Source organism: Phragmites australis, chromosome 16 (assembly GCF_958298935.1).
Source record: "Phragmites australis chromosome 16, lpPhrAust1.1, whole genome shotgun sequence".
NCBI classification, from domain to species: domain Eukaryota; kingdom Viridiplantae; phylum Streptophyta; class Magnoliopsida; order Poales; family Poaceae; genus Phragmites; species Phragmites australis.
The window spans coordinates 16,225,496-16,247,478 of record NC_084936.1 but is presented as its reverse complement, the minus strand read 5'-3'; the positions used below and the strand labels follow the sequence as shown (position 1 = coordinate 16,247,478).

General features: G+C 45.5%; 1 protein-coding gene and 1 pseudogene across 1 annotated transcript; one reads left to right on the top strand and one right to left on the bottom strand.

The window, feature by feature from the left end:
* Positions 1–4,185: 4,185 nt before the first annotated feature.
* On the top strand, positions 4,186–12,677 carry LOC133895091 (uncharacterized; annotated as a pseudogene).
* Positions 12,678–13,169: 492 nt separating this feature from the next.
* Positions 13,170–16,848, bottom strand: LOC133895906 (cellulose synthase-like protein D3). Its single transcript, XM_062336431.1, has 4 exons — positions 15,178–16,848; positions 14,122–15,081; positions 13,723–14,053; positions 13,170–13,624 (listed from the first exon to the last, which is right to left on the bottom strand). The coding sequence occupies exons 1-4, from the start codon at positions 16,846–16,848 to the stop codon at positions 13,170–13,172; spliced, it is 3,417 nt and encodes a 1,138-aa protein (XP_062192415.1).
* Positions 16,849–21,983: the final 5,135 nt, after the last annotated feature.

The window sequence follows — 21,983 nt, the reverse complement described above, 5'->3', positions numbered from 1 at the left end:
ACTTCCGGATTTCAAAGACCCACCATTTTATTTGGTTAATAAAGTTCCCAACACTTAAAGCCATACTGCGACGACAATTTCCAATTCATGTCTTAGTATTTTCCAGTTTCGGCTCTTTTGCGGGTACTGAGAAAATTAGGTCTTTTGTTCTAACCCCATGCCCATCAATTATTATTACCAATTGGTTTTCCCTAATAACCGTGGAAGCTGGCCCACTAGTTCGGTTCCACAAGTTAGTTTCACACGCTGGAAGTCTACGCTTGCAAGAGAAACCAGCACTCCCACCAGGAAATCAGCTCGGGTCCACCAGACCAGGTGGCCCTGGCCCCTGATGGGTTTCAACATGTTCTTTTTAATTGTATAAGGCATGCAGGTAGAGCGACTCTCTGAAATTAGGTGGACAATTTGGCATAGGACCTTCTTCGACCATGCTCACATCAAATTTTAGAGTGAACTTTACAAAAATTTAGCCCGCTGGTATTCAGCCGTGACTCACGGCAGCCAGGGGCGAAGTTATAGCTCCATACACCCTAATGCATACTTCAATATATTTTGACCTAGATGATGCACATTTTTGGAATTATGTGGTACATAAGAGATAAAATTGAATTGCTAATAACTGAGATTTTATTTTTTTTCCCTTGGTGGCAGTGCACTCGGATGGGCTACTGTAGTCTCACCCCTGGCGGCAGCATATCAGCAGACACATGAGACACCATCTAGCAGCAGTATACCACTGACTGGTAGCACGCAGCGATCCGACCTAGGTTCACTATACCCATGAGTCGACGCCCTCCGCCAAGGTCTCATTGGGATTGCTATCCACACAGGCCCAATCGAAGCTATAACCAAAGTCACGGGCTAAGTCAACCCAAAAGACTAGCCTGATGGGTGAGAGACCCTCCACCTTTTAAATTGTGCTCCTCTATCATTAATATCCGATGAGGGACTAAACCCAACACCATCATCCATCCTACCATTGCCGGCCATGGTGGGCTAATTGTCGGGACTGTTGGCATTGCTGCATTGGTCACTACGGGTACTGCCTCATCGCACAATCACGTCCTGCCCTGGTGCACTACCGCTTGGTCGCCTGGGCGCACCCCCAGCGCACATGTGCACACCGGTATCGCCATGTCTCATGGGCCTCACACGGATATCGGACCTTCATGTGAACTTTTCGCATTTCTGACTACTTGTCTTTTATATTTCTGACTACATGTCTTTGTGTAAAGTATTACTGCAGTGTGACAAAAAGAAAAATGCTGAATGTCAACAAAATTCTCTGACTGCAGATGCTCCTACACTGTATACTTTGTTGGATCAACCAAGTTTGCACCTTGGAAGCGGTTTGGAAGTCCTGGGTCATTATGTTGTTTTTCATGTGGCTGGCGATTCTCAACCACTGTTGGATGGTGGACAGATTGGCAAAACGTGTATTGCCTCATCCGGCCTGCTGCCCTCTTTGTGATCAAGTTGATAAGTTCATCCCAACATTTGTTGGTTTCTTGCATCGAGGCGAGGCAAGTTTGGTTTGTCATTCTTTAGAAGGTCGAATTGCAAGCTGTGAGTTGGTGGTTCTAGACACTCTAAGGGTTGACATGCAACATAGGAGGGGTCTTAACTCATTGATATGTTCGTTAGGTGGGAAGTTTGGAAGTATCCAAATGATTGTGTCTTCAACAGAGCTTGTCCAGGTGTGAGCTTGATAGTGCAGGCAGTGGTAGATGAAGGGGCCTTTGTGGTGTGCCAGCGGGGCTTCGGACCTTCGGAGTCTATTGGCTCCTAGGTATCCTAGGGTGTTCTTTCCTAGGTTCTTTTGGTTATTTTCCTTTTAATGTTTTGTGGCATGTATGTTCTAAGGGTCTAGATGGGTGGTGTGGTGCCCTTTCATGATCAGTATTAGGGTTAGGAAGAATGGTTGGGATAACAAACAGCCATCAGGTTTGTATGATATAGATGCGTGGTGTGGTGTTGTAACTTGTTACTCTTCTTCTTTAATGAAATGACACGTAGCTCTCCTGTACGTTCGAGAAAAAAATAGAAGAGCCACATGTTAACATATTATCTTTCTTTCATCTGCTCATTGTTTTGCCACATTTTTTTGTAAATTTTTATTGTGAAACACTGAAAGCTGCGCTTCCTATCATTTAAAATTAGGAAATAGTCCCCGGGTCCTGATATAGCCGGTGTACTCATTTACCTTGACCTCGAAAGATTTGTTTGTTCCAGATGAATGTAGGGCCTGTTTGATTCATAGCTAGAACTTATTACGGTTTGTCATATCTAAGGTTAGTCAGATTTGATTAGCTTAGGCATCTATTTGGTTCGTAGTCATTATTGTGATATGATTATCTTCGTGCTGCTATGGTCTCGCGCGTCAGTGACTAAAAAAAGTGTGGTAAAATTCTTAGTCTTACTAAAGTGTGGCGAAAATTTTGATCGACTAACCTTAGACGAGCGTGACAAAAAAGTATGATAAATAGTAACAATGTTAGTATATGAACAAAACAGATCCGTAATCTCTCAGTGTATGCTTCTGTATGTTGTCGTGCACTGCTAGCTAGTTTATCTTGATGAATCCTCAATCGATTTACAGCAGAATATAAATGCAAACGAGCAGGATATCACTTATAGGGAAGGAAAGCATGAGCAGAACACTGAGTGCTGCAGATGATATTGCTGCTCACTGTTCATGATGTTATTGCTACTAGGGACTACATAGAGCTGAATGGCCTAGTAAGCTCAGAATCCTCTGCATCAACTTATGAAAACTCAGGAAAGCAGTTTCTGAAGAGTAGTTTTATTCTGATGCATTCCTGAGGGACATTTTGAAAGACGGTTACACAACTGATGGACAACATCAAGACCGCAAGTTTAGCATAGCTGCACCTACTTAATCAGCTTATATGTCTTTTGTTTGCTCTAGAAACTTTGAGAGTGATGGGAACAATTTGAAAACCACAGAACAGTCAAACCTTGCAAGTGAGAAGTTCCACTGTAATGGACCCATTTAACAAGCCTATGAAAACTTTGGGGGTGAAAATGCCGGATTGTTCACTCTTGTATAGGCAATTACATGACAATTCAGTAATTTGCTTATAGGCTTTATGTTCTTTTTCGTTGCAGGGTTTGTTCAGATCCATGATAACAATGCCACAGTGGCGGGAACTTCAGAGTAAGACTCTGTTTGGCAGGGATCTAGATCCTGGATTTTTTGAAGCTGGTCATGTCCAGCTCCAAAAAATCTAGGATCTAGAACTGTGGATGGATTGAGGGTATTTGGTTAAATTATTTGGTTTTTATTTTAGATAAAAAAAATAAATGTTTAAACCACTTTATTTTATTATACAAACTCCAGATCCAGGATGGATATTGGATCTAGAGCTGTGCCATACAGCCCCTAAAAATCGCTATCAGGAGGCGGTATAGATCAACAATCAAGCAAGGGGGTTTGAGCCGCATGATTCTTCTATATCTTCCTCTTTCCCAAGCATGCAATCACATGAGTAGAGCTGGGCTAGCTCAACAGCTGGGGCCACTCAGTGAGCTTCTTCAGAAGTGCAACTAGGCCACGACCTAGACCGTGCCCCAAAAAGTAGCTATGCTACTCAGTGCAACTGGGTCACGACCAAGGCCATGGCCCCAGTTTCCCAAGTGGCAAATTTGCCCCTATGCAGTCATGTGAAACTAATCCATTCCAATAGTTATCGTAGGTCACATAGCAGCATCAAGTTCCTCAGAAAGTGCAGGTCAGAGGGTTAACAAAGTGTGACTTGCCATAGTTATGGCAATCAACTAAACAACTGCTTAAAAATCTATAATGTAATTAATCTTAGATGTGATAAACTTAAACGCTAACCAAACACACCCAAAACCCATGCCCGCAGGCAAATAATGCTACCCAGACCCGTGCTCATTAGGTTTTTTACCCGAGGCCACGCCAGTATATTCTATACCCGTTGCCATCTTCGTGCGACGTGCCTCCAGCCGACCCAACCCATTGGATATATCATCCAAGGGACATAACCTTCACCGATATCCTCTCAGCCACCATGTCATGTAGCTTGCCTCGCTACCTTGTCACTGATCGCAGTCCACAACATCGTCGGACAAGGATCCTCTTGACTTCACCGACTGGTGAAGGCAGGTGACTTCAAAGCGTTGTGGATCGTTGGATCGCAGATGGATAGATTAGATTATACTACAATGTACCATGAACAGTTAAATTTGGCACATCAAATAATGGAATCACTACAGTATGTTTCTACAGCATTTGAAGGCATGGTATCGTTCACCATGGCACATTTTACATAGAGAATTTTGATCCTCTCCAGCATCGTCAACGCCATGTTGCCTCCTGCTCCAGCTTGCTCACCTGCACCCAAGCTCCCCTCCCTCCTCTCCCAAGGCCACCACCTATAAGCCTGATGAGCTCATGGCTCCTTCAAATACGATCAATACTGCCAATAATCCTCAAATCATATAAGGTCCAATTACAAGAGCACGTGCACGACAATTAGACCACCAGGTGAACTTATTTCTCGCTATTCTTGTTTCCTTGGATGGATTACTACTAAATTCATGTGATATTTTATTCCTTAGAATGTGGAAGAAATACTATAACCTTACCCGGACGTCACCCCTCAAATGCCAAGTCTACTCAGACTCTAGGCTGAGCTCTAATCGAAGTCGTGGTCGAGTCTCAAGACAACACGTTAGTAAAATGGGCATAACTCTCTCATATAAAGTCCGTTTTAGGCATTTTTGGACTTGCTAGAAAGCTTATGTCGAGCCCTTTCTAATGGATCTATGCTCAACCAAATATTCCTTATAGTTTAGGTAGAGTCAAAGGAATAAGGTGTTGCGTCACCGTTCTGGATCCTATCGGGTCTTATAATTATGTCGAGGTCAGAGTTCAGGTTGTGCGTGACTCTTTCCATGGCTGCACAACTCTAGATTGACCCCCTCATATCCTCCTATAAATATACGATAGCCATCATAGTTTAGGCTCGGGTTTAGTTTAGATTATTCTGTTTTAGACAGTTTCATCGTTTATCGGTTTGTTGAACCTCAAACTCGAGTACTTTATTAGTAATTAGCAATATTTAAATTGCATCTACCTGTTCTTGCTTGTGTTCTTGACTCTCTTGCAGGAAAAGCCTTCTTGGTAAGGTCAACCGCGTCTTGGCACGGTTGATAACCACGGAATAGTGGTGTAGTGGCTGCGAGGGTTCTCGATCTATTTTGTTCGGAGCCTTTGGATCATCAACGTCGAAGCTCCATCAATCGACTTATCATATTACCTTTCGGAAGATCAGGCAAACGTGCATCAGAGCCCCCTCCTCGCAAGGCACGCAACCAAAGCTAGTGCCCTTGCCTTTAGGCCGGGAGCAACTGGAGGGCGGCGCTGGGGCTGGGCCCAAATCTGCCGGGACTCCTCGCTCCAGGGCCCTCTCGACGCCGATTTTTCTGCACAGGAGCAAGAGGATAGGAAGAAGAGTGAATCTGTCGGCGGCTGCAGCCCGGACTGCCAATGACAGCGGCGGTGGCGGCGGGAGGATGAGAGACTGGACAACGTCGGTGCTGCTGTTCGGGGTCTGGGCGGGGATCTTGTACTATGTCTTCACGCTCGTGCCCAACCAGACACCAGTACAGGATTACGGTGAATAATCCTTCACTTTTCTTCAGTAGGAATTTGCCCTCCCAGTTGCTTGCTTACTTTATGCTGTTGTGGATATGGGGTGTGTTTGGTTGTGGACCCCAAAGAGCCTAACCAAAATTTGGCCATGGCCAAAGTCAGGGCTAGGCCAAAATTTGGGCAAACTTGTAGTGTTTGGTTTGTGACCAAAGAGCAATGCCAAATTTTGGTTTGATAGTTCATGTGTGTTTGGTTTGCTGCCAAAATTTGGTCAGGCATGATTGTTGCCATTTGGCTTGATGCCAAAATAGAATAGGGTCACCTTCCCGGATTTTTTGGTGAGGCTACCCTATTCTGGTGATCATAACCTTCTTTCTGCAAGTTTCACATACAAGATAAGCATCCAGTTTAACATGGAGGTCAAAATAATCATGTAAGCCAGCTAGTCCTTGACAGGTGAGAATACCAAGTGGCCCCATCAAAAATAAACTCATCGGGCCCATTCTCCAATATCCAATTATGAGGGGCGCAGCAAACAATAACAACCTTGGGCTGTGATTTGAGCGGTCTGAACAGCTTATTACTTAGAATCTTAAAACGATTCTTGAGAGTGCTAGATGCCCACTCAACTGTTATCCTAAGTGAGGAATGCTGATGGTTGAAAAGCTCTCTTGGAAATTTTGGGTCACTGGGTCTGAGGAATTCTTGTAGGTGATAGCAAACACCACGATATGGTGGAAGTATTCCTGGCCTCACAGCATACCGAGCATCAGCCAAGTAAAATTTCCCTACAACCATACAAAAACTTGACCTAATGTCAAGTTACTATAGGGAGACCAATTGTGAAATGGGAGCGTCTAAATGCATTTAGGTATATTGAGGCCATTTGGACGAGAAAGAGCATCTTGCAAAACAAGAGAGTCGAGAGCAGATCCCTCCTACCCTGCGAGCATAGGTGAACCGAAGATCAAAGTCGACAACTGCTAATACATTTTGTGTTGGGTATGATTTGTGGCCTCTAAATCTATCCACCATTTTAGCAGGCACGCATGCTCTGATATGAGTGCCATCTAGTGCCCCCTATACATCCCTACGTTAAAGAAAAAGAGAAACACATGTCAAATTTTGGTATACTTAATTCTACTGAATAAACAATATAGTAATCATTTAATAGTTTGAATTACCTCGAAGTAGGCGTAAAATCTGTTTGGGCTGCTAGTTATCTTAACATTGTGTATCAGTAGATCTCACATAAATGAGTTCACCAGCTAACCGTGCATTGCGCGTAGCACGATATTTGAAATATCTACTCACTGTCTCATCCAATCGCCACATCTCAAACGTCTCAAACCTACAGATGAATTTGTATGATGCTGTCCAACCATCTTCAGAAACATTGCAATTTGCTCCTTTACAGAAACATGAAAGGTGTCCTCTAGTAGCCCCTTTTCCCTAAGGTGAGCACATAGCCTGTAGAACACAGCCTGACACATCCTCAACTGGCGACTGAATAGCTCCTCAACTGTTCGGGGTGAGCGACTGGACGACGTTGGTGCTGCTGTTTGGGGTCTGTATGTACTACGTCTTCCAGCTAGCGCCCAACCAGATGCCGGTACGGGATTACGGTGAATAGCCCTTTATTTTCCACCAATTGGAATTTGCCCTCTCAATTGCTTCCTTTTTTATGCTGTTGTGGATATGAATTCGAGTTCCTTTGGTACTTATCTGACGGTAGTAGTTTCTTGCTTGCATCAGTTTCGCGCATTTAGATAGTCTCTGTCTTTGGAATGCTCACTAGTGTGGCATCATCTGTTCTTGACAGTAAAATCGACTTGTCTTTATTCACTTTCCTCTTGTATGATGTCATATAACACCCTGTACTGCAAGATTAGTTAAATAAGTTATCTTGATATGCTGATAGTTATATATGCTGTGTAAATCATTAGATCCATATTTGTGCGAATAATCTAACCACAAATAAATTGAAATATGTACAGTGTATATAAGAAAGACAATTTTGTGGAACTTGTTAGATCTGCATATTCTGTGATTCTGCATTTTCTTATGTGATGCAGGTAGCCAGGACCAAGTGAGACAATCACAATCAGCTGTTTGAGTTATTTTGCAGTTCAATTGGATACGCTTCTGATATTTTGTAAAATGCCAGTTCTTGAAATCTTTATCCGTCAGTTCTGCATTCTTGAAAGTACTGATTATTCTGGTTGTTGTCATGGTTGGCTTTCTAAAATCATGCTTTCTTCTGGAAGGGTGTTGTTATAGAGACAAATAACATGCTGCATGCATAAGCTGTTATCCGTCTTGCTTTAGATCTAAACGGCATGTACTTTGGTCCATGTCTTTTCAGCTTCCGGGAAAATAATGCTAATTCATAACTTCATTCTGGTTGCAGTACAGAGACAGATACTTCTTGCAGAAACTTTTAAATCTGAAAGGTGATGATGGCTTTCGAATGAATGTTCTTGTTTCTCTATGGTACATAACGGGTCTCTGGCCTCTAGTGTATATTATGTTGCTTCTTCCTACTGGTAGAAGGTAAATGAATCTGCAAATCTCTAGTCAATGCAATATCTCATTTTATTGTATGCTAAAGTTGTGGAAAAGAAGCACATCGTGTTTCATCTGTAATCTTGCATTTTTAGTGTGTTTTGGCTCATTTATTCAGCTCAGCACTTGAAGAAAAATTTATGCGACGTTGCTTAACTAAAATGCTCCCAATTGCATTTTGTTCAAAAGATTCTGTATTCATGCTGCTCATAGGGCACACTTTGTGGCTGAATGGTAGTGCATGGGGTATGGTGTTTGAGATCATGGGTTCAAGTCCCTACTTCTCTTCTTAAAACCAATGGTTCACATTTTATCCCATTGCATTTGGAGGCACACACCACCCTTGCGTCCTATTGTCTTATAAGAAAAACAACAACAACAATAACAAGAAGCACCATGTTCATGTGCACATGTCTGCACTCACGAATCACATACATACATAGGCACGTGTATGGGCTCATTACCATTCACATTTCAGTAATTCAGTGAATTATTTTGTATCCACTTGATAGGCCTTTGTGTTACATAGTAAGCCCTACATTGTAGGTTCATGGTTCTTTGTGCCTTCTGTATATGGATGTCATATATTCTCACAAACATAAGAATAGTAGAGTACATATATTTGCCAAAGAGAAGTGAGATTACCTAATTTTGAAATGTCTACTAAATGGACGATTATCTGGAAACTTAAAACTGGACAGACCTATGTCCAAATTTAGGAGAAACTAGCATTCTTTTGCTTGTTGTAGTCATGATTTTGCTCTAGCCATTTGCTCGTGTACTAGTTTTCTTGGTCTATGAATCGAAAGAAACACAAGTATGATGCTAGCAGGTAGCAGCAATATTTCTATGGTACTGTCTTCTCTATTATTGATGTAATAGTGAAATTGCATTGCAGTTCAAAAAGCAAGATTCCTGTCTGGCCATTCCTGGTTCTTTCATGCATTGGGGGAGCATATGCTTTGATTCCATACTCTGTTCTATGGAAGCCTCCTCCACCTCCCATTGATGAAGATGAAATTGGACAATGGCCATTAAAATTTCTTGAGTCAAAGTTAACTTCAGGAGTACGTTTTTGTTTACTGTAATTTACATTCTTAAACTCTACATGGTAATTATTGACTATATTTCTTTCCAATCATGTTGCAGGTGGTGCTTTCCCTGGGCCTTGGATTGATTATATACGCAGGCAAAACTGGTGGTGACGACTGGAAGGAATTCATTCGATACTTTAGGGAGAGCAAGTTTGTAAGTTATAAATCTTTAGTGCAGAAGAGCTCCGCGGTGGACTTAATTCCCTAATAATGTTGGGGGCTTGGTTCATATGGAAGCATCGGAATGATTGTGTGTTCGAGGGAGCAGCTCTGGATACGCAGCGGCTGGAACGAGGTATCTGAGATGAGGCATCCCTTTGGTGCACTGCAGGCGTGAAGGGCCTGCCGGTCCTGATCCTGTAGCGTGTCTGTTGCCGGTAGTCTCATAGTTCAAGGGCGAGCTTTGTTGTAGTCTACTGGGACTTGTTGGCCCTAGTTTTTTTATTTTGTTCCTTCTCTGTCGCCTGCTGTTTTTTGGTTTTTTGGACCTCGGCTTTATGTTGTGAACCTCCTTTATTTCTTCTTAATATAATGACGGGCAATTCTCCTGTAGGTTCGAGAGAAAAAAAATTTGTAAGTTCTACACCATGATTCAGTCTTGAGTAAAAGAGTAATAACTAACTTCATGGCATATTCTAAAATAAATTGTTGCATATATAGCTTTCATGTTTTTACACATATCCTACATGACCTTTCAGTTTTGTCAAGTGAAGCTTGTGCTTATAATTGTTGCATTTACACCCTGTAAGAATTTTTGGCAATGGCAGACCTCATGATCTGAAGAAGTTCATTTACAAATACATTGAAAGTGGAGAAAATAGAGACGAACATGTTCAAAGTTTAAAAAGTTCAAAAAGACACCGATCTAGTTTCCTCTATCTTCTAAGATTCCGAGTGATTTCTATTGAGGAAAATATGAAATTTTAATGTTTGTGGGCCTGATTCCTTTTGTGAACTGGCTAGCCCATTTGGCTTGTTGGAGCCCAGGCCATGCGGTGGTGCTTTTGTGACTGGGGGCTCGGTTCAGCTAGGGTTTACGATGGGAAATGGATAGAGAGCAGAGAGGAAGAGAGACGGCGGTGGCCGTTGGGCGACGGTGGAGGCGTAGCCGCATCCGCGATCCCTTCGGGGATCGTAGGATGCTGGAGGGCGTCGCTGCTCTTAAATGTGGGCCGGCTCTCCCTTCTCTGTGTGCAGATTTTGAAATCCTCTCCATTCTCTTGGTTTTCTCACAGGTTTTCTCTTTCGGTGATTGGGAATTGCCTGGAGCTTGGTCTTTGGCTTGGTGATTCGAAGCTACAAGGGATCCAGTGAAGAAGCCCTTGTGTTGGTGCTTACTGGTGCCGTGTGTGCCGAGGCTCACCCGCACGCGTCAATGCGGTGCGGTGAAGCATTGTATCTCCGTCTCCCTCTCACCGGCAGCAACTGGTAGGTGATTGGATTTCTGGGACAACGGCTACAGAGTCGTGCCTTGCCTCGATTGTTTTTGCTTTTAGCTGAATTACACTATGAGTGTTTTCAGTTCACTTCCCCTTTACATCTCTCTGTTATTCTGGACGGCTTGATAGAGAAATATGCTCTGTGATGATCCTCTACATTGAAGTTGGACTAGATGTCTAAGTACAATAGGTGTTGATCTGTGTAGTTCTCTGTTTTGGATTAGCAAAGTAGTTCTGAAGGTTGTGATGTATTCATCTTTGTTCTGTTCCCGTGTTAATTGCTGTTGTTCAGAACATTGCGTATTAAGGTTGATTCCTGGACTAGGAGCTGATGTAATTGTTGGTTCAATTAATCTTATTTTGATTGAACTCTGGAAGAGCTGACTATTCAGTGGTACAGCTCTGGTTAGTGTTTGTTTCTCAAAGGGTAATCTTCCTTTCAGTTTTTCGTGTACAACAGTTTTGTCCAAGAATTAAGCTCAAATCAGAGAACATTTTTCAGTTTTGCATCTAGTTGTGATATTAGTTTCTAGCCCAGTTTATGATGTGTCAAATGGATAATTAGGAAGCAGGATATCAGTAGGCCTGTGGCCAATTGTTGAATTCATCTGAGAGCACTCTCTTTTACATCATTCCCATGCTGTTCAGTTCTTCATCTTGCCTGATGGGAGATGTCTTTGCTTCTGTACCATTGGCACTTTCATGTATATCCATGTTAAGTGTATATGTACTACTATGTTTTTACATTTTTATATGCGGGATGAAATCCTTGCTCTTATTATTGCCAATTTTACAATAGTTTCTCCTGTGGATCATGTCATAATTCGACTCCATGTCATTGCCATGTATTTCATCAAACTGTGTTTAATCACTGCAGTGTTAAGAAGCAAGATATTAGGGTGAAATTAATTTTCGTTTCTTTTTTGACCCGAATTTAATTTTCATTTCTTTTGTGTCATGTATCAGATCCATGTCACGTGCCTTGATTTCACTTTGCTCTCGGCCTTCTCACCGTTTTGGGTCTACAACGACTTGACTGCAAGACGATGGTAAGGACACAAGCACTAATGCTTAACGTTATGCAGAGAAGTTGCAAGATAAACTTTGCAGCTTGCCTGATGTAAACATAGCAAGAAAAACATGCGTCGTATGAGACTGAACTAACGTTTGCTTATTACAGGAAAAATGGTTCCTGGCTTCTGCCGCTTGCACTTATGCCTTATGTGGGGCCCTCACTGTATCTTCTACTGCGTCCATCGCTTTCTTCTCTGCTGGCAGCATCCGCTTCACCATCTGATGAAATTCAGAAATAATTGGTTTCTAACTTAGAACCAATGAAAATGTTGGTTGTGAGCAGATGACATGTGTAAAAATGTTGATCTGGCAATTGGAGTTGTCAGCCCAAATGCTACGCCTATTGCTGATCTGGAGCGAATCCACAATTTTACATGTCACTGCACTGTTCAAATTGGATGGCAGGTCTTGATATTGAAGACATTTTCAGCATCTGCGCGCCTCACAAATTTATCAGTGTTATGCTCATGAGTTATCAGCAATGTTTCAATCCACAATTAACAATCAGCATTCAGCAACGTATGTACGAAACAAACTGCTAGGATATTATACTGGTATATCTCGTTCATGTATAGAAAACTTTGCTCCTGTTACAGAAGCCAGAGTAGTGATACATAATCATGAATGGTTGGCAATAGATTTCTGGTTGCAGCCAAAGAAAGTGCTAGCATAAATACTAAATAATGCCAGTGCAACAGGTGTTTATCGTTCCGCCTTTCACTTCAAGTAGGTCTCTCCATGTGAACTAGGGATGGATTGCTCTCCCTGCTTGTATTGTATGGAACTGTGGGTTATGATTTGACCTTTCACTAACTGTTGCCTTCAAACCCTTCGCTAGGTACAGTTCAGTTAAAATGCAGTGTATAACTCCGCTACTTATAATTCAGTTAAACTGCAGTGTAATATTTTTATCATTTTCTTGAACATAGGAATTATCAAACTAGTAACGTTCAGTCCTTTCTTGAAATAATCTAATTATTAACAAACAACTAGAAACATCGATCATGCAAACAGCATAAAGTCAAGGAAAGAGACAAATTGCTTAATGAAAATAATAACAATTTTGAAGTTTATATGAATACTTCTTTAATCTGTTCTTCGGTTCAGTTTGAGCTTAATACTTCCATTTGTCTATAGAAATGCCGCTGATCAAAACCTCCCATGTCTTAAGAACTTAATCCTACCAGAGAACAATCATTTAGAGCTCAACACATCAAGTTTGCCACATCTAGTTACTTCACTCACCTATTGCGCAGCACCGTTCACGTGCATCCATGCTTCACATGGTAGCATGCATAAATAATGCATGCAGAACTTAGTGACATACACATCAGAAACTGACATCTGACAAGCCGATCAAGGGAACTGGAAGCCTGAGCTGCGGCCCCCGGAGGAGCTGGCCTCTGGCGGGCTGATGGCGACCCAGAGCAGGGAGATGGTGATGGAGATGAGGCCCGACCAGACGAAGACGATGGTGGGCGTCTTGCCCCGGCGGCCCATTAGCCCCTTGGCGAAGGGGTAGAGGTGCGCCAGCACCCAGAAGCTGAAGAAGCCACCGCCGATGAACTTGCCCCACCGCGGGTTTTCACTGTAGACGGTGCGCGCGAAGGCGAAGGCGATGGCAATGATGTTTATCATGCCGATGGTGATGGGAGGGATGAGCAGCGACGACCATTTGACCACGTAGAGGTCTGCGTAGATGTCCTCGTTCTCGTCCGCGGCCGCCTTGGCCGTCAGCGTGAAGGAGATCTCGATCCCCGCCATCACCTTCAGCAGCCCTTGCACCACCGCGTACAGGTGCGCGCTTGTCCCTGACGTCGTCATTGCATTGCATTGCCAAGATTATTGCAGTCGTATCGCAATTTTTTGGCATGTTGTCAAGTGAAGCGAGTGAGGGGAAAGGACGTGCCTGAGATGAGCCAGAACTGCTCATTGCGCCACCAGTCCTCGAGGGCGATGCCGGACCACTTGACCTCGAGGATGCCGAGGGCGACGAGGGTGATGGTGATGGTGAGGAGGTAGCAGAGGAAGGCGACGTTGAGCGTCTGCACGATGAAGAAGCCGGAGAAGAGGGAGAGCGCCGGGATGAAGCAGTAGACGAGCAGGAAGATGGAGGTAAATGGGTAGATGCCGACGTTGAGGTACGCCACCCGCTGCAGGAACATGAGCTTCCGCGACGCCAGGAACGCGTTGTTCCTCGAGAAGAAGATCTCCACCGACCCCGTCGCCCACCGCAGCACCTAATTACCATGGTATTATATTACCGATGCTCATTCATCATTTGCTTTGGGAGCTTGGGTTCACTGACCTGGTGGAGGCGGTCGGTGAGGTTGATGGGGGCGGTGCCGAGGAAGGCGTCGCGCTTGGGGATGCAGTAGACGGAGCGCCAGCCACGGTTGTGCATGCGGTAGCCGCTGACGACGTCCTCTGTTACGGAGCCATAGATCCAGCCGACGCGGTCGCCCCACTCCGTCTTGTCCTCGTACCAGCAGGAGATGACGGACACGGCCTCCGCGACGGTGGGTGGGTCGAGCGGCGGGCGTGGCACGGTGAGCGAGCCGGGGGGCCGGCCGTGCAGCACGGCTGGGTGGTCGGCGATCGGGCGCGCCTGGAACTCGGCAACGGGGATGGACGCCATCAGCGGGGACGAATTGCCGAACCGCTTGGGCACCAGCTGCGACGTGAGCTCGGCGTCGAAGTCCTCCGCCTTGAGCGACTGCGTGTCCGTCTCTGGATCCTTGAACGTGGTCACTTTTTTCTTCTTGAACAGCCAGCCGGTGTACTCGGTGGTGCGCGGCGGGTCGAAGCCGTAGAGCGCGAACCGGCGGAACATGCACCCCGTGCCCACGTACATGGGGCCCTGGAGTCCGTCGAGCGCGCGCATGTTGCCGTCGAAGAAGACGGTGTTGTTGTTGGCGTAGCGGTCGGAGGGGTCGATGCCCTCGAAGCGCTGCGGGAACTGGATGTAGGCAACGCGCTCACCGCCGCGGTCCATCATGAAGCACATGCCCTCGCGGACGGCCTGCGCGTTGTTGATGTAGTGGTCGCAGTCGAAGTTGAGTATGAAGGGCCCGTTCGACATCACGGCGGAGCACCGCACGAGTGCGTTCATGGCGCCCGCCTTCTTGTTGTGGTCGTAACCCGGCCGCTTCTCACGCGACATGTACACCAGCATCGGCAGCCGGATGTCCACGTCGCTGAAGTCGATCAGCTGCTCCTCGTCGTGCATCCCGTACAGCGGATCCGGTGACGGCGGCTTCAGCATCACCTGCCATATATGTCGAATCAGAATGGATGTCTACGGAGAGCAATTTGCTACTCCAATGCACCTGCAGAGCAAAAGGAAATGATGTGATGTCTATGCCTGCAAGATGCCGGCGTGGTTGCCCTTGGCGTGATCGGGGGCGGACACGGCCCAGGTGCCCGGCCAGTGTGTGCCGTCGGCCATCCACGTCGCCTTCTTGACCTTGGGCTGTTCGGACGGGTCGGCTCCAGTCTCGCGGAGGTGCTTGAGCATCTTCATGTCCTCCCGGGCGTTGAAGGCATCGGAGCGCCGGCGGATGGAGTCGGGGAGGCCGTTGATGCGCACCTTGAACTCATCGAACTCCCGCTTCACCTTGCGGCGGTCCTTGACAAAGTCCGATCGCCGCTTGCCCTTGGTTGGGTCGCCCTTCATGCTGAAGTAGCTGTCCGGCTGGCGGGGCTCGATGTCGTGCTTCTTGCAAAAGGGCACCCAGATGTTGGCAAAGCTCGCCGCTTCTGCCATCGCCTCGAAGGTGAGCAGCGCGCCGCCGTCGTCGGACACGTAGCATGCCAGCTTCTCCACCGGGTAGTCCACGGCCAGGATGGACAGGATGGTGGTGGCCGTGGTGAGCACCGGCTCCTTCTCTGGGTCAGCTGTTGACACGAACACGTCCAGCCCAGGCAGGTCGGACCGGCCGTGCGGGTTGGACGGTGATGGCGTCTCGAACTTCTCCTTGAGTACGGCGAGGTCCGTGCTCCGGTTGACGGGGTTCACCTTAGGGAGCATGTCGAGCAGCCAGGAGAAGGCGAACCAGAGCTCGCACACGATGGACATGCCCCAGAGCCAGAGCGCCTCCATATTGGGGTTGCGGATGCGCCACGTGAGGTAGAAGATGAGCACGAACATCCGGATCACGATGAAGATCCGGTACGGGCTGATGATGGACGTGGGCATTGGCATCTTGCGAGTGAGCGGTTTGAACGGCTTCTGTTCCGGGAGGACGCCGTCGCCGTCGAGGCCGCCTTCGTCATCCAGGTCGTCGTCGTACATGCCGCCCTTGGGCCAGAACGCGTTGCCGTAGCCGTAGGTGCCGGAACTCTCGAAGAGCCACCGGTTGTGGTCGAACTCGCCGTTCTGGTTCCGGGCGAGCAGGGACTTGTTGGTATTCATTCCGCCCGGCCCCGGCAGGTGGAGCTTCCCCGACGACACGTCGTTCGGGTCGTCCTCGGCGTACTCGCCGATCTTGTAGTGCTCCTTGCACCCCGGGCAGATGCACCCGTCCTTCTGCGCGTCAAGGTAGCAGTCGCGGCAGATCTTGAACCTGCACTCGCAGGGGTCGATGTCCTCGCCGCGCTCGTTGCGCATGACCTTGCCGTCGCAGGCGGGCATGGCGCAGCGGGAGCCCTTGGAGCCAGCCATCTGCGGGTGCGTGACCTCGGACTCGATCACCTTGTCCATGAGGTGGGCGCGCGTGACGCTGTTGAACCCGCCGGTGAAGAGCGAGTTGGACACGTACTGCTCCTCGGCCTTCATGGCAACGGACGCCGGCTCCGCACCGTCCATCATCGGCTGGTTGTCCGGCGTCGGCGGGATCTGCACGGTGTAGTTTGTGTAGTCCGCGGCCAGCTCGCCCTCCATGTCGATGTCCTCCCGGGACAGGCTCACGTACCGCCCGCTCGACGTCCGCCGCGCGAACTTCACCGTCTGCCCCGCGGACAACCCCCGGGAGCTGCCCGCCGACCCGGAGGCGCCAGGGTTCCGGATCGCCTTCTTTGGTGGCGCGTTCGACATCTTCACTCACTCCCTCGTTGGCGCTTCGTTTCCAGCTCCCGTTACGTGCATGGCTCGATCACTCGGACGGCGCCCGCCACACGCGTGTGTGCTCGTCCATGGCGAGCGGCTTGTGATGGTTTGCAAACCAAGTATAGAGGGGAGAGGGGGAAGGATATCAGGAGATGGGTGGTCGTTGCGGAGGAGACCTGGTCTCGTGCATGCGAGAAGAGCTGTCTATATTAAGGGGCAGAGAACCAGTGAGCTAGCCGGGTTTAGTGGGAAGAGCTTGTGGTGAATGAGATCGCAGTGTGTTGGTTGTCCCAGCAGGGATCAGATCCAAAAATCCAAGAATGGTGCTATATATATATAGTTTTTTAATAGTTTGTACATATTTTTTAAGTATATTATATTTCATGTATAAATATGAAGGTATTATCAAAATCTATTAAAATTGATAGACTTCTTTTCAATTTTTTCATGTAATTCACATTGGAGTATCTTAGCATCAGTATATAAGTATACTCATAGTGATAAAGAAATATATCCAGTTCATTTATATGGTGTGTATACATATATAGGAAAACTAGTCTGTACTTCTGGAGTACATACTCCCTACTATGATATACCACATAAATGAACTGGATATACTATTTTGTCACTATGAGTATACTTATATACTCATTCTACGATACTCTAATGTGAACTACATGAAAAAATAGAAAAGAAGTCTATCAATTTTATTAGATTTTAATAATACCTTTGTATTTGTACATAAAATGTAATATACTAAAAAGAGATGCTTAATCGTCTTATTTTTATGACAAAAGTAACACTTTTAACTACCTTGCCATTGTCTCTTGGTGAGGTTATCTTTTGTTAGAAAAACCCCTTTGCGAAGGTACCAAAGGATTTTTTTTATTTTTAATGGTATCTTTATCTTCCAGATTTTTTTTTCTTCTAGGTTCTTTATTATTTATAATAGCCCGGTAAAGCGATTGCACCATGAATTTTCCATTTTATTCAAATTCCATTTTCCATTTTATTCAAATTCCATTGAATTTTGTCAGGTTCTTGTGATAGATTGATGTTGATAAGATGAGGAAGCAAATCATTCCACGCTATCAATTTAGATCCGCTTAGGTCCCGTCAGAAAGCAATATTTGGTGGGAAGGATTCTAGAACGTTGATGATTGTACCTTGTTTGCTGTGAGCAATATTATATAAGCAAGGATACTAGTTACTCAGAGATGAGTTACCTAGCCAAGTATCTTCCCAAAAACTAATTTGTGAGCCATCTTTTACGATAAAGTTACCAAAGTGAAATAAATTTCATGTCACCTTCATCAATCCTACCTAGAAATGAGAATCAGCTAACATATAAAAGCGATTTTGAACCCAAGTATTTATTTTCAATAAGGTTCTGCCAACCCCATCCTCAGACACCAGTTTAAATAACCATTTTACATAGAAGTGCGATGTTATGAGCATCGAGGTATTGTATCCCTAAACCCCTCTGATCTTTAGATTGGCATAGGACACTTCATTTCACTAGACGATACTTCCTTTTGTGACTGTCGCTTTGCCAATAAAATTTGGAACGAAAGTAATCCAGTCTTTTAAGAACCCTTTGAGGAATTAGGAAGAAGAACATCATGTATGTCGGTATGCTACTGAGGACTGAGTTGAGAAGAACAAGTCTACCTCCTGATGATAAATACTTGCCATCCAACTACTCAGCCTCTTTTCAAACCTCTCATCCACTCCTTTCCAATGCGAGTTTCAAAGTTTGTGATAGTGAATTGGAATACCTAGATAGCACGTAGAAAATTCTCCTTTAGTGCATCCAATAAATTTTCATAATGATTCATGCTATCTTTCGCATCGCCAAAGCAGAACAATTCGTTCTTATGGAAGTTGATCTTTAGACCAGGTAGCTACTTGAAAGTGGCAAGCAAGAGCTTCAAATTTCTGGCCTTTTCTAGATTATGTTCCATGAAAAGTATTGTATCATAAGCATATTGGAGAATAGATAGACCCTCTTGTACAAGGTGGGGCACTATTCCCTTAACCTAACCCGCGCTTTTTGCTCTAGTGATCAGAGTTGCTAACATGTTACTGATAATGCTAAATAAAATCGGCGATAAGGGATCTCCCTAACGTAAATCTTTTTTCGTTTGGAAGTATCATCCAGTCAAGTCATTAACTTTGATTACTACACTTCCTCCGGATATGAATTATTCCACCCAAGAACATCGTTTCAGTGAGAAACCTTTCATCCGGAGGCACTGTAAGAGAAAAGGCCATTTGACTTTGTCATAGGCTTTCTCTAATTCAATTTTTAGAAGGACCCCATTTAATTTCTTTCGATGGTGTTCGTGGATAGATTCATGTAGAATTACGACCCCTTCTCTAATTCAATTTTTAGAATGACCACACATAAAAGTCATTTGGGTTGGTCCGATTATATGATCTGCTATGCTATTTATGCGATTGGTTGCCACTTTTGTAAATATTTTGAAACTAACATTCAATATGCAAATTGGCCTATATTGCTGAATGTGACTTGATTCTTTCATTTTTGGTAGAAGAATAATTTCTCCGAAGTTTAGGCTGTATAGCGGAAGATCTCCACAATGTAGCTCATGGAAAAATGTCATTAAGTCATCCTTGATCACATCTTAGAATGTCTGAAAACTCCAGCGGAAAACCATCAGGGTTGGAGGCTAGGCTTTGTTATGTTCCATTTGGAACAAAGTGTCCCAAACCTCCTTTCCCGTGAAAGGGGCTGTAAGAATTATTTTCAGCATCTAGCACTGATATATATGCCAAATGTTTTCTAAAGTTTTTGACAAATCCTCCGTTCCCTCAAAAACAAATTTTGACAAATCCTGGCACGATGGAGTGGGTGACAAAGGCCTTTATCCATCTTCGATCAATACTTTAGATTTATGAGAGGCGAGATGGATGTGATTAGGAATAGTTACACATACTCATACGCATGTGTTTGTGTGGGTGTGGCATGCAGGGGCGGAGCTCACACTACTACAGAATATGTTTTTACTGCCAGTTCCAAACTGGTTTTTACTGCCGGTTTTGGAATCGGTAGTACGCAACGAGCAGTGAAAGTCATGCCCGAATCACTGCCAGCTGCACAACCGACAGTGAAAGTGGTTCCGAGAGCCAAAAAAGGAAATGAGTCGGCTCGATTTCGAGCCAGCTCGGCTGCCGCCACGGTGTTTTCAAGCCTTCGTGCCCCCATCGTGCGAGTTCCGCCGCTGCCGCACAGACTCGAAAAAAAAATCAACACATTGAACAGATGAACCATTCCCCCCTTTGTTCACATCAAACATAAAAATCATGCATATCTGCACATATACAGATTAGGCAACAAGTAAACATGAACAGCACAATTTCTCTTGGCGAACTCATGGACTGTGTCACCATCGTTGAAGCTCCCGGTGACATGCTCACTACAAACAAAGCTCGTCGCCTCGCCGGGTAGTCCTCGAGGGGGTCCAGGATGGCAATCTTCACTCCCATTTGGCTCACCGCCTGGTAGAGCATCTTCCCCAGCTGCCCTCCCCCCAGTACCCTGACGACTGTGTTGGACACACCATGCACTGGTGGGCCACCGTGCCTGGAACACAACACAAGCATCACACGTGCGCTGGTAAAAACATGTCTCAAGTTTGGAAGTACAGAGGTCCTCACCGGAGCAACACAACCAGAGGACGTAGCCACGGAATCGCCGGCCCGCAGGTCCTCACATGCGGGCTCAAGCTCAGCGAGGATGAAGCACTCGAGGGTTAGCAACTCGAGGAGGGGGAGGAGGACGGCAAAATCCAGAGGACGGCGGACGGCGGCCGGAGAGAGAGAGAGAGAGAGAGAGAGAGAGAGAGAGAGAGAGAGAGAGAGAGAGAGAGAGAGAGAGAGAGAGAGAGAGAGAGAGAGAGAAGGCTCCGATCCACTCAGCCATAGAGAGATAAGGCGTGGAGGACCGAGGAAAATATCTTGTGAGCTAAGAGCGGACCTAAGCCAAAATTGGATTAGATAGAAATTTCGGGTCCAAAGTATCACTGCCGGTTCATAAACTATGAAGGCTGATTCTTTTCGCATGGTGTATGAACTGGTAATGATGCCCCATCACTGCCGGCCTATTAGGAACCAACAATGATGGGCCAGCATATAAGACTGGTTCTATAGTAGTGTTAGTTATTGCCAATAGGAGCCATGCCCCCATCCCCCTTTCAATGTTGCAATCCCTTGATAAATATAGTGCATATTAGGTTTAACAGCTAAATTAACTTGATAAATATAGTGTTATTTGTCCTCTATTAAGTGTTGGCCCCTCTCAATTTGAGCTCAAGCTCCGCCACTGGTGGCATGGTGTGAGTGTGCGTGGTGTTGGTTGACTGTTGAGTATGTGCATCTACCTTATACCCTTTAACAAAACATCAAAAGGGCTCGAATCTTCAAGCACATGCCAATGGTGAATGTGCCAGGGGGTGTCCCCTTGATGGTATCAAAATCTTGTTCCACATGCAGATCGACACAAGAGATGATTTCAATGCAAGAACATGGTAACCAATGATATCATATAGATCAATATTTTGTCTAGGAAATTTTGGGAGTGATAAAAGTTTATGGAGGTGCTTCAGAATAAATAGAGATTGCACATGGTGTGGTATGAGAACATAGGGATAGCCGAAGCAACCAAATAAGCAAGCTAATAATATACATGCACTACTACACAACCGTCCATAGATGACGGCTCATCACTGCCGATTGCGCAAGAATCAGCAATGCAAATGTATCACTACCGGTTCTTAATCTCTTGTGTTCGAACCATGATGGAGCCGCTAAGAACTGGCACTGATGACGGGACCTAAATTTTTGGTTCAATTCGCTTTTGGCTCATGTCCGCTCAGCCAGCTGATATTTTCTAGCCGATCATCTCTCATCTTCTCATCTCTTATCCGCTCCACCTCCTCTTTGATCCACTCATCCTTTTGCTCTCAAGTCTATGTGCTCTTATTCTCTCATCCACTCATGCTGGGGTCGCAGGTCGGTCAGGGTGGCAGGACCTGGAGTGAGGCGAGCACGGGTTGAGGATGGAGCGTGATAAGCCAACAAGCTCCCGATACAGACTCTCC